The sequence below is a fragment of the Pseudophryne corroboree genome, chromosome 2 (genome assembly GCF_028390025.1).
Source record: "Pseudophryne corroboree isolate aPseCor3 chromosome 2, aPseCor3.hap2, whole genome shotgun sequence".
Classification (NCBI taxonomy): domain Eukaryota; kingdom Metazoa; phylum Chordata; class Amphibia; order Anura; family Myobatrachidae; genus Pseudophryne; species Pseudophryne corroboree.
The window spans coordinates 471,399,319-471,413,409 of NC_086445.1; the positions used below are offsets into that span (position 1 = coordinate 471,399,319).

The window sequence follows — 14,091 nt, forward strand, 5'->3', positions numbered from 1 at the left end:
GCCGCGACGGTCCTCAATTGCCCACTGAGAACAGCGGTGCGGCTGAATAATTTCCCATGCGGCGATGCAAGGGCAGTCAGTCAGATTACTGTCTGTAGGTGGCCTGTTTCAGATAGATGATACTCTACTTAATACTGCGGGGATACAGATGGTGATCACCTTAAGTTCAGGTGCATCGCAGTGGAGTATATACCATTTTACATAGAAATGCTGCTGTATGGCTATTGTAACACAAGGGTATTTCAACCAGTTTCTCTGCTCCTGGCAGCTTTCTCAAGAAATGAAATGGATTTTGGAAACTGGGCTGGGACCAGCTAATAGCCATAATTACCGTGCTGGAACCGGCTAAGCTCAGGATTGCCGAACTGGGACTGGCTAAGCAGGTACTGGTGCTGCTGTATACTGGTAAGGGTTTGCTAGCCTGCTGGCAGCTTAGATAGAATAACGGGAGTCACCAGAGCATAGATTAGCATGCTGGGTCCCCAGGAGTAGTGAACAGCAGTAGAAGCAGAACAAGGAATCACAGATACAGAATCCTCTGTGAAATTAGAAATCTGGAGCCACAGGATGCAGGGATTGTCCGACTTTGCTCTGGCGATTGGTCAATGAGGTAGGAAGTCCTTTTATACACAATGCTGCATTGGGATTGGAGGGTACAGTCATCTGACTGATTGAAGCTGTGCCATTAGTCAAGTGGTGGACTCAGCAAGTTTGTAGAAGCAGCATTGGACTGTTGTGCAGAAGCGTCAGGAGCCGGGCTGCAGCTGCAAAGTCCAACATGTGGGTAAGTAAGCAGGACTTGGCTGTCAGGACCTGACAGCGATAAAGTGGAGAACTTGCCCATAGAAACAAATTGCTTGTAAAATGGCAGTCAGAAGCTGATTGGTTGGTATTGGCAACTACTCCACATTATTTCTCCCCATAATAATCTGTGGGTACATTGTTTAAATTGGCATTAGTATTACACAAAATCCTTTACTTGAAAATGCTCCTTCATAGCTAATACTAGAATTGGTTTGCTGTAGTTTGGATTACCATCCTATTATACTTGTTGTAAAGGATTATATACAAAGTGTATGCAATTTGATTTTATAGTCAGGGGCCTATATATCAATTAATAATTGTGGGATATACCCTCGAAACACCAATTTTCTGGGGGTACCCACAAATGTTAGGTATGTTTGTATAAGGTACCACAGCAAATATCAGAGGTCCTCTGTTTTTGACTAAAAAAGCATGCCAGGTAGCCAGGGGCATTTTAACAGAGGATGTGGCCCTGTGCAGACTCCTGGTGAGCCCCCTCCTCTGTATGGCGCAGTAGTCTCCGACATTGTGTCGGAGTCTACTGCACATGCGCAGGGCTCTGGAAACATGGTGTCCGACATGTTCCGGAGACCAATTTCACTACTGCGCTCTTGCGACTGCCATTTTTGGTGAGATTTTCACATGGCTGGACTCCGGAATGGTAAGTATTCAATATGGGTGCAATGTGTGCGGTGTGGGCCCCCTTGGACCCAGGGGCCTGTGTGCATCCATTATAGAAACGCCAATGCAGGTAGCATTAACCTTTGTAGTCTATGGGCTACATTCTGCACCGTTTGCCGGCAGTACAGTGGCTGTCCGTACATGTGTGGTCAGACGATGCATGTGCAGTAGTGCATTGGGTCCTGAAGAAAAAGTTAAGTAATTGCATTAGGAATCACTTCACATTTAACACATTGCAGCGACTGGCTCCTTTCGGAGCCCCTGTGTTTGCATGTGTTTAATGATACATTTGGACAATCCATCATTTCTTACTGCTCCATTAGCGCTGATAAGAAATTTTAATTATTGGTTATAGAACCCAATAATTAGTAAATATTCCCATTAGGACCTTACCTACCAGTTTGCAACCAGTATACAGGTTGATTTACTGCACATAAAAGAATATATTTAGCATTCACAAATTTGTCTGCAAAGTTTTAGTATAGTCGTGCTTAGTTTTTATTGATCTTCCTAAACAGGTGATTTTCTGGGTAATTTGTTTTTTAATTCAGAAATTTGGAATTCTGATCTCATGTGTCTGAATGCAACAATTTCAGACAGGTGCAGACAGAAAGACTAAAAAGGACTGAATGTACTCAGCAGTTCCAGCCAATAACAATTGAACTGTTTGTAAAGGGAACTTTCCCATTCTTATTTATGGAGTAACAGACAGCACTGCATTTCAGGTGAATAATCCTTTGCCAAGTATAATAAAAAGGTATATATGCTATAGCAGGACATAAACTATCAGTGAAATTGATATATGTAGTACAGATAAAGCATTTATTTTCCCAAATTATACCCTTTACTGAGCTGGGTTAACCTAATTTACAGAGATAGCTCTCATGGATATCTTGAAGCATTCGTTTGGAATGACAAGTGTTCTGTACCACAGTTCTTTCTTTTCTGGGATAACTAATGCTAAATCTGTATATAAAAACTGCCAGGCATGGGCCATTAGCTGTGTATTACAAATCATTTACATTTTCAGTCCCTTTAAAAATCACTGTTTCTTCTATATAAATATTAGTATAAAACTAATATGTATTTTTAAATGAATAGAAATTGTTATTAATCCAGTATTAATATGACTAGCAGTAAGTAAAACAGTATAAAACGGAAATGTATATGAGTAAAGCAAAAGCCATGTCTGTTTCTTTTGAAGATGTTTTCCTAGATGTTATTTTCTGGAGCTTGAAATGACCAAAGTACAGTAACATCAGTCTGACCCAGGCAATTTAGGATAAATGCTTTCTTACCTACAGTATTCTCCCAGAATGTTCGGGAGACTCCTGAATTTTCAGGTAGTCTCCCGGACACTGGAAGAGTAGGTGAACCGCCCAAATCCCATTCCTTACCTTTTTCATCTCATTCATAATTCAACAAGTGAAACAAGCAAAAGTGAAATTAAGTGTCTTGAGCCTGATTCAGAGATTTAAATAAATCTCTGCTGTTTAATGATCTGGAGTCGCATTTGCAGATCCAGTCCTGCAACATCAGTCATAGGGGGTCATTTTGACCCGATCGCATGCTGCAGTTTATCGCAGCGGTGTGATTGGGTCAGAACTGCGCATGCACCGGCGCCGCAGTGCGAAGACTGTCGCTCTGCTACGATCGCTTCTGCCTGATTGACAGGCAGAGGCGGTCGCTGGGCGGAGGAGGCGGAACGGCGGCATTTGGCTGCCATTTTGTGGGCGAGGTCCAGCCAACGCAGGTGTGGTTGGACCATGCAGGGGGCGGGCCGCAGTGGCTGCGTGATGTCACACGCAGCAGCTGCGGGCCGGTGAGCGATGAGTAGGTCCCGGCCAGCACGCTAAAGCAGCGCTGGCTGGGAGCTACTCCTAAAGTGCAAAAGCATCGCCGCTGTGTGATGCTTTTGCACTTCTGTGTGTGTGTGTGGGGGTGGGGGGGCGGCACTGACATGCGGGGTGGGCTAGCCCTGTGCTGAGCGTCCCCCCGCAGGTCTATGGTCATAATCGTAGCCCTGCAAAATTGTGCAGGGCTCGATCAACTCAGAATCACCCCCTTAGTACCTTACAGCCGCAGGATGATTGACATGGGGGTGTATCGGCTTCGTTTTCTGGGTGTGCTGGAGCCAGTGACTATGTCCTTGGATACAGTTTCACTGGCCCAGCAGCGTGATTTTGCCAGACATCCTGAGGGTTATTTCGATGTCCGACATTCATGCAGATGATCCAATGCTACATCAGCTCATGATAGATGCCGTCAGTAGGTGTTTTTTTCACTTAAGATGCCTCCTGCAGCTATTCGCATAGTGGTTCGAATAAGGCGCATTTTCGTCAAAAAAAGACGTTGCACAGGACCTGTCAGCTCCCGTTACGTGGCATATTGAGGCTAGATGTATGAGGACACATCTGTACCTTTTAGTCTGCCTGGTTTGATCTCTATTCTGACCTTAATCAAACAAGATCCAAAGATATACCTTTCTAATTACTTGTGTATATACTATCATACCTGTATTTACTCTGTTGTCCAATACAGACTCCTTGTGGTAAATTTACTAAGATGGGAGTTCTATTTAAGATGGGATGTTGCCCATAGCAACCAATCAGATTCCATGTACTATCATCTAGAAGGTGCTAGATAAATGAGAAGTAGAATCTGATTGGTTGCTATGGGCAACATCCCATCTTAAATAGAACTCCCATCTTAGTAAATGTACCCCCTTGTTGTCAAATCACAATGTCAATAGTCATAATGTTGACATGAGAATGTCGACATGGTCATAATGTGGCCCAGCAGTGACTCACCAGCTCATGGCGGCTGCAGCAGCTAGTCTGGTTTTGGAAGTGATAGCACCCCCTAACAACATACGTAATTAAACATGTCAATTCAATACAGGTACACCAACAATTTTGTCTAGCACTCTTGGTTTTAGAACTGTGCCGATTATCAGCTTTGCCAGACTAACAGTGGTCATGTAATAATAATTCAGTGATAAACTTCTGATCCTAGTTATGCCATTAATGATCCAATACCATACATATTACACAGCTTCTGAAACACACCCGTCACAGGTCATGAAGATGATTCCATCAAGTGATCTTATAAGTTTTTTTTTCTGAATCAATAAAATCATTTAACCAGCCTTTTATACAGTACATTTAATATTACCCTGTTGTGCACACTAAGACAATCGGCCAGATGTAATTCTGCAGCTGCACGGGATACCAGCTAAACTTTGAAATTTTTTTAAAGGGGCAATCACTTGCAAGGCATGGTTCTGCCTTGTAAGTGATTGCCCCTTAAAAAAAAGTATTTTAAACTCCATTGCAATTTTATGGGACTGCTCATGCAGCATGCATATGTATATAGCAGTGTTCACTGTTTTTTCCTTCTGACAAGATAAGTGGAAATGAGTAACATTATAAGTCCCACTCACAATCCTGTCCTTGATGAGCTTACTTGCTAATGCACCATAATCACATTTCTGTGCTAGTGATTTCAATCGGGATACAGTCATGTGGGTCACTATACCGACGCCGGGATCCCGAACGGTGAACAGCCCGACGGTCGGCATGCCGACCAACAGGGACTTCGTGGGTGACCACAACACCCACAGAGAAGGAATAGAAGACAAGTGAGCACAGTGAGCTGCACGGCGAGCACAGCGAACCCACAAGGGGCTTCGTTGTCCCACCCACCCCCCACCCGCCGCCGGCCATCTAAAAGCTGGGATCCCACTATCGGTATGGTGACCGCCAGTCACACGAACCCAACCCATTTCAATCTACCAACATTTGACTGGATACTCTCAAATGGACTCTACACAGCAGTGTTAGCATCTCTGTCCATTATAATATTTTTCACTGGTATGCATATATTATAAAAAAAAATTAAAAAAATATTAGTGTTTCTGGAACCTCCTCCATGAATATGTAAATGTGCCTGCCTTATCAACAGTCTCATCTCCAGCTAGGTTGAGCAAGGTATATGTCTGTACACTATTAGACTTGTCTGAGAGCCCGTCAGAGCAATATATGTGCTATTCCTTCTTGAACTCCAGCCATGCGTCCACGATGGTGTCATCAAATACAGCGCATCTACTGTATGTGTTAGAGACCTTGTGCCATCACAGCCAGACTTCTGACACCATGTAAAGTGGTCTGTGTGCAAATAAACACAGGACTCTGGAGAGCCACATAAGTATGTTTTTACTTACTACAATCATGAAGAGCAATGGCTGTAGAGGCACTTCCTGTATGACAAAGTAGATGACAATGATGTCATTTCTGCCCATCATACAGCATACATGTACAAACCCTTTTGTACTTTAGTGTAAGCAATGTGCCCCATTATGTAAAAAAATGCATCAATATTATTTCATAGGTTCTAGCCCCCCCCATAAATCATTTCTCTTGAATTTATCTTACTTAGTAAAAAATAGATGAACTGTGAAAGTTAAACATACCTTTTTTTGTATTTCTAAATATTGACTATTTTAGCTTTCTCACTATAAATTTCAGATGTGTAATACATGACCATTCCTTAGTCTAGATATTATTAAAATCAATGTATACATGAGACCAGTACATATGATTTAATAAATCACCATTGTAAAATAAATGTTATTGATTCACAAACGAGATTTGCTTTCTTTTCTTTTTAGAATTATAGATGTAATAAAAGTGCACAATAAATCTAGAAGCTTTCCAGTGGCTCCATCAATTTAAAGTGGAAGTACTTACCACCCATCTGAGTTTTGCAGTTACTGGCAGTATATCTGACAGTAGAGTACCTTTGACTGGTACATTTGAGTGAATGTTGAGTCATCAAATTAATTTACTGTTTGGTTTTTTTGTCTTAAATTTTTACCGTGTACAGGTGTTGTCTCTCTAATTTCTATATTGTATCAGTGTTGTCTCTCTAATTTCTACCTTTTATCAGTGTTTGAACTATAGAGTCCATCACTGAACCCTGCTATACAAGCACACTGTAAAGCAGGGGTCTTCAACCTTTAAAACAGTGCGGGCCACATTAAAAAATTCAGTGAAGTTCGAGGGCCACTAAACACATGTCCCTTCCTGTGCTTTAGGTCTCCGCGGCTCAGTGTGTTCCCTGGTCCCTCCCCAGCAGTTATCCCAGGCTCAGAAGGCCTTCCACACATATATATAACAATGGGTGTGGCCACATGTGGCGTGGCCAATGAAAATAGGGGCGTGATACACATATGGGGGGACCAGATGCACATATGACCCCAATAGTGCAGTGCCAGATACACATATGCCACCAATAGACAGCACAGGCACTATAATCATTCCTCACCCCCCCCCCCTTCCATCACCACATAGACAGCACATGCGCCCGCCCGCGACGCCGGGTCCCCGCACTTATGCAGGACAAGGTGAGCATAATTTATTAATGGCATCTGACCTCCCCCGGCATACAGTTTATAAACATATCACCTGGTCCTCACCGCAGAAATGTGCCCTGACGGGAGTGTAGAGCCTCTCACCTCTCAAGCCTCACAACATGTGCGATCAGTCTGACAGGAGCACACAGCACCTATGCAGCACAGAGGGAGGCAGTGGTACTGACACATACTCCATTCATTATCACACAATGGGCTGCTGCCTGCATCTGTGGGCATCATCACACAAGCTGCTGCCTGCATCCATCCTCTGTGCTCCCCACCCATCCTCCCTTACTATGCTGTACACTAATTATCCCTCACTGTTCCCTACACTTACCCTCACTGTTTCCTACACTCACCCTCACTGTTTCCTACTTCCACCCCACCTTACTGCTCTCTACAATGACCTTCACTTACTGCTCCCTACCCTCACCCTTACTGCTCCCTACACTCACCATCACTTTCTTCTCCTTACAGATTTCCTCACTGTTCCCTACCCTCACCTCTTCACTACTTCTACCCGCACCCTCAATCACTGCATCCTACATTATTCCTCACTGCTCACTACACCCACTCTCACTGCTTCCCACACTCACCATCACTCACTGCTCCCTACACTCAGGCTCACTGCTTCCTACACTCACCGTCACTCAATGCTCCATACACCCTTTCTCTGTTCCCTACACTCACCCTTACTCACAGCTCTCTACTACAACCCTCACTCACTGCTCCCTACACCCATCCTCTATGCTTCCAATCACCCTCACTGCTCTTTACTCCTACCCTCCCTTATTGCGCTCTTCTCCGACCATCCCACAATGTTCCCTACACTCACCCTCACTCACTGTTCCCTACACCCACCCTCACTGCTCCCTACACGCACCCTCACAAATGACACAATAAACACAATAAAAGTCACTACAGTGCTGCTAGATCAAACTAAGCAGTGGGAGGGGGGTGGGGTGGAGGGGGTATTAAAATAAACAAGAATTTTAGAATAAACAAGAATTTATTGTTCTTCAATGTAATAGTTGAATTCTAATGCCCCCCTTCCCCCTCTGCCTTAGTCTGATGTAGCAGCAGACTAGTGTTTTTTATTGTCAGTAATACTGTGTGGCATATTGTGTATAAGGGGTACTACTGTAGCATACTCAGTCGCAGGTGTACTATTGCTTGGCTTACTGTGTATAAGGGTACTATTATAGCATAAAATGTATAAGGGCTACTACTGTGGCATAATGTGTATAAGGTATACTACTATGTGGCGTACTCTGTATAAGGGGAACTATTGTGGCGTAATGTGAATAAGTGGCACTACTGTGTGATGTAATGTGAATAAGGGGCACAAATGTGTGGCGTGACCAGGCCCCTTTACCTGCAAGACCATGCCCCCTTTTTTGGATGCATGTCTTCCATGCACACTGTCCCTATTTAGAATACTGGGAGGGAGTCGCCAAAATGAGTAGTTACGGCTCTGATAAGGATGGTAATGCAGTCTGGTAAGCACGGATGACACCACAGTGTTATTAATGGCTATTAGGAATATAAGTAATTTACTAACCATTAATGGAAGCACTTTAAGTAATCTTTCACAAAGTATCAAGTGATCTGTGCAGTACATTAATCAATGTGTGGTGACTTGCATGGATAAGTCATAGAGATCACTGTGCATGTGGGGGTATCCGGTCTTTAGGTCGACAGCACTTAGGTCGAGACTCATTAGGTCGACCACTATTGGTCGAGATGCATTAGGTCGACATGCATTAGGTCAACTTGAAAAAAGGTTGACATGAGTTTTTCACATTTTTATTATATTTTTATCTTTTTCATACTTTACGATCCATGTGGACTACGATTGGGAATAGTAACCTGTGATGAGCACAGCGGTAGTGGAATGAGGCACCTTGCCCGAAGCATGGCGAGTGAAGCGAGGCATGCAAGGGTATGCGGTACACTAATTGGATTTCCCGGTCACTTTACGAAGAAAACGTCACCATTTTTAAAAAAACACCTCATGTCGACCTTGTTCAGGTCGACGTAATGACCGTGTCAACCTAGTCACTGTTGACCAATAGTGATCGACCTAATGACTGTCAACCTAGTTACTGTCAACCCTATGATCCACACACGCAAGTGGGATATGTTACTATAAGTTAATTCATAATGAATATTAGAAATCTTTGTGCAATGGATTCATATATTATTGCGGGGATTCATACAGCTTATTAACATTCACACAACAAGCAGTATGTGGACCAGTAAAGCAGGTTCGGTGAGGCTGGTATTTTTCGCATGCTGTCGGAACAAAATTTGCAGTTGTAGTTCTGGCAAGTCTAAAATGCTGTAAGAAGTGTTTGACACTTGTCGACATCCCGGTGCCTACCTTCACATAATGTTTGTCAACATTTTGGTTTGCCGACGGGTACACTACTGTACATCCCTTACTGCATTGAAAGAGTTTATTTTCTTGTTATAATACCATAGTGTATGGATGTGTTTTAAAAAGATTACTAATTTCAGTCATTAAAATGTGCACAATCAGAAAAAAAACATTCTTTTCATTTAAACAATTAAATCTATCTAATGAGAAATGATTTGTAACACATAAAATATCAGCAGCAACATCAGTATTTCTTAGCTATGACAAAATCAGACTTTATATGGAAAATATTCCATCTGTGGTTGGATTTTATTTAAACAAATGGAGCACATACTGTAAATTGATTCTGCAAACTCTATAATCATGCTGCATAAAGCCCCTCTGTAATGTATGTTTTATTTTAAAGGTAGCCGACCATGGTTATGTGCACGTTGTGAGAATCTGATCATGAATATGTTTTCTATGTGTGTTGGTCATCCTTTTAAAAAATATTCATTCAGTAAAACTCTTAATTTAAGTAAAAATTAGAAATGTGTGAAAGTGTGTGGAAGTTCTCCATTGTCTAAGCTATATTGCAGGTTTATACACACTTTCTTTATTACAAAATATTATTTCCTTTGTATGCTGGTTGAACTTTCAATATTTTCAGTGATGCACTTTTTATTTTACTTTAAATATAGAATGTTGCAATTTGTAGTTAAAAATTAGACTTATAACTACACATGGTTGTGGTTATAAACATAGAAACATAGAATGTGACGGCAGATAAGAACCACTTGGTCCATCTGGTCTGCCCACGTACATACACACTAGGGTTAATTATTGTTGGGAGCCAATGAACCTACCAGTACATTTTTGGATTGTGGGAGGAAGCCGGAGTACCTGGAGGAAATACACGCAAACATAGAGAAAATGTACAAACGCCAAACAGTTAGGGCCATGGCAGGAATCGGACCCATGACCTCAGTGCTGTAAGGCAGGAATGCTAACCATTACACCATCCATACTGTGATAATAGACTTATCCTATGGCAAAGCCAGGGATGGTCAATATGGATGTCCAGCTTTCCTGTGTGTTTCAAATCCTAAGTACAGATGTAGCCACTGTTACGAAGACTTCCCACTTATCTGGGTTATCAGGTGGTACAAGGTGACGCTCATGCAATTACCCCTTGCCCGGCAATCTTTTAGTCTCCTGTGATGCTAGGCTTCACCTATATCAGCCTCCTTTCCAGGGTGAATTAGGTCCACCCTGTACTCAGATGTCCCCAGGTCTTATGTAAGGACAAGGTGACTATTGGAGTCTGGGCAAGAGTAATTGCAGTACGGTGAGATGTCACTGGACACAACCTTGACAACCCTGCCCAATACTCAGACAGGGATAATATACAAATAGTACGCAGGTGCAACAATGCACATGGTGATATAACAAACATTCAAAGAATACGAAATGCAACAATGCACAGGGTGGTACAATAATGAATTCTAATGATATGTAAATGCAACAATGCACAAGATGATATAAGCAATTTAGCCAAATATAAATGCAACAATGCACAAGGTGGTAACAATAATGAAATTTAAAGGCAAGAGCCCGTGTGGAAGTTCCACACAAAACCTGAACTCAAGGCTAGCTGGATCCAATCAGGAAAACAATCTTGACAGGGTATCAGAATCTCAGGAGTTCACAGGGCTGACAGGTTCTCACATGTAGCAGGAACTATCACCAGCAGATTGGGAGTGCCGTGGAATAGGATTTATATAATGCAGCACCAATCAGGAACCTGCTAGGGATGATGATTAACTCAGTGCAGCTGTCTACCTGCACATAGTGACTGAGCCAGGCAACGGGGATTGCTGTCTGCCTCCGGCATCCCCATTGCTAGGAGAGCGGCGGCTCCTAGCACCCGGCGTCAGCATGTTGCTAGGTGCCGGGCGGGGACCAGGGATCATTGCGCCCGGCGCCTGCTTGTTGCTCAGGGACCAGCAGCTTCTGCTACAGGAAGAGATGCAGCGTCCCGGCGCCCAGGCAATGGCCGAGACGCGCTTCCCCCTGCAGCCACACCATGGCTGCTGACAGCCACGCTCATCATTGCTGCTGCTGACCTGTATGGCGCAGAAGCAGCAATGATGAGCGTGGCTGTCAGCAGCCATGGTGTGGCTGCAGGGGGAAGCGCGTCCCGGACGTTGCCTGGGCGCCGGGACGCTGCATCTCTTCCTGTAGCAGAAGCTGCTGGTCCCTGAGCAACAAGCCTAGTCACACCATTCAAATAGCGCAGGTAGGCGAAGTAAAGCATGATAAGGCTTAAATAGACAGTCTCCCCTACCCTCAATCCCACCCCCATGAGACCTGTGATTTCATATGCTGGGTGGACTGCATAGTAAATGATAGTATAAGCCATTCATTTACATAGAGTAGTGTACCAGCCGTGTTATGTTTTACTAAGCAGTACACCCAGTCCGTGAAGTCTCACAAGGGTGGGCTCAGGGCTGGGGGAGGCTGTCTATTGAAACAATGGGGAGGCCTGGGAAAAAGTACAGTAAACTCAATCTCATAAAGATAAGACTTTCACAGTTTGAAAAGCCACATTTGCATATATGTGTAAAAAGTAGCATCTAGAGCTTTTTTCTAATTTCGAAAGTATGTCTGCGTGCATGTCTGAGTCTGAATATGAGGCACAACAGAGCCTGTTTTGGGAAAATTTAAAAAAAAACCTGTGAATGTTACTTTTTACACAGATATACAGTACAAGTGTGTCCTTTGCAGGAATCAAACTCTAGCTCATGGGAATGGTAACCATTGGCCATACCACTATGCCAAGAAAGCCATGAAGACAGGTGACTGACACCTGTAGTGACATAGGGATGTCGCTCATTGTAATTTTTTAATAGTACTGTGTGTCCCAACTCTATCACTGATTGTAATGATTTTTTTTTTCTTTTAGAGAGCTATGTAGAACTCTTAACTGTGATTTTCTTTGTGTGTGTTGGAGACGCTGAGCCAATCTTTTTCTGTGTTCACATTTATAATTACTGTAGATATCATCTAAAAAAAAGTAGTTCTTAAGCTACAACCATCATTTGACTTTACGATGGAGACTTCACACATGCGCAATGGTGGTTTTCAAAAGCGACACCTGGTGGACAAACACCAGTATTGAACCCGAAGGAGACTCAATTCATTACACTGTGGGGTATATTCAATTAGGGTCGGATCCATTCCAACATGCATTTGTCGGAATGGATCAGACAACCCCTATTCAATCTCATCTCATTTGACTTTTAAAAAGTGAATTGAGATGAGGGACCCAGAGGAAGAGAGGGGGGAGGAGCCGCGGGGAGGAGCCGCGGGGAGACCAGCGGGGACAGCCGCGGGCAGACGGAGGAGAGCAGCGTTACAGTAGCGCTGCAGGAGGTTGTCTCACAGCCGCCTGACCTCACGGCAGTGTCCACCCGGCTCCAGCACGCGTGACCTCACTTGCTGGAGCCGGGCGGACGCTACCATGAGCGGCGCGGCTATGAGACATCCTGCTGCAGCACTGTGCTGTAGCACTTCTCTCCCCTGTATGCCCGCAGCTGTCCCGGTCTCCCCGCGGCTCCCCCCCTCCTCCTCTGGGTCTCACATCTCAGTCCGACATTTTTTTATGTCGGACTGAGATGGTCGAAAAGGGGGCCAAAACCGCCATGTGGATCGGCAGCTATTCCGCTGATCCACGTGCTTTTCAACAAGTCGAATTCCTCGACTTGTCGAATATATTGAATAGGTTGGAACCCCTTCCAACCTAAAAAAAGTCGAAAACTGACATCTTTTCGACAGACAGCAGCTTTCGACGTCAGTTGAATATACCCCTTTTACTGAATGCACCACGCTGTGAAAAGGCACAGGCAAATGCAATGCGACTCGTTTTTCATACTACATGCCGCAGGGAGGGTAGATGAGCATGGCTACATCTGTATGGTGCAACTTGAATAGGCAGAAAAAGTTAAGTGTCATGCAGATAATTGTCTTGAAATATTTTCTGTTTGTTCCCTTGAGGGTGGACTGTAGCCTTGAAACATCACTTAAAATTACTATTACTTTAAATAGCATGTTCATTTTTAAAACACTTCTTTGACTATATCATCATATTTATGATTTGCTTTATTCTATATGTCTAACGGAGAAATTGCTTATTTTTACTTCACTTCCACAGCAAGCTTTTAAACTAGGTCTGTAACAGTCAGCAAAATGGGACAGGAATACAAGCAACCAGATGCAACATGACAGCAATTTAATTTTCTTTTTTTTTCTTCCCCTCATTGTCCCCTTCTGCACTCAGCTGAACGAGGCAGCCAAACAGCTCATTGAAAAGGACAAGATATCCTTATCTGCAGAACCAGGCTATGAGGTCCCTCACTCATTTGATGCCAGCATGATAGTCAGTGTGACCCAGAGTGCTACTTTAAACTGTACCGGAGCTGTAAATGCCAACCAGAGGCATATCGACACGAAGAAGAATTCCAAGAAACGACACTCCTTCACAGCTCTCAGTATGACGCACAAATCCTCCCATGCCATGAATAACAGGCACTCCATGGAAATTAGTGCTCCAGTATTGATCAGTTCTAGTGATCCCCGCGCTGCTGCCAGAATCGGAGGCGCTCAACTGTCATCCAGTGCTCCAGTACAGGTAACTGTTTATAGAACAGCCACATGGGGGCAGTAGTATGAATTAGAGCCTATTAAGATGACATCTGGTGGAACTCCTCCACACTTGCTAAATTGGAGAACAGTGTAATGTCTGAGTCTTTTTCCGTCATAACCAAATTGATAC

General features: G+C 43.6%; 1 protein-coding gene across 4 annotated transcripts in view; it reads left to right on the plus strand.

Moving 5' to 3' along the window:
• Positions 1 to 14,091, plus strand: part of SH3RF3 (SH3 domain containing ring finger 3) — an 868,906-nt gene that overhangs the window by 566,063 nt on the left and 288,752 nt on the right. For 3 of the 4 annotated variants that reach the window (XM_063953826.1, XM_063953827.1, XM_063953829.1), the window contains exon 4: positions 13,597 to 13,947. The exons of the other annotated variant lie outside the window; for it this stretch is intronic. In XM_063953826.1, coding sequence (XP_063809896.1) covers positions 13,597 to 13,947 — 351 coding nt within the window. The remainder of the gene's footprint in view (positions 1 to 13,596; positions 13,948 to 14,091) is intronic. 4 annotated transcript variants of the gene reach the window in all.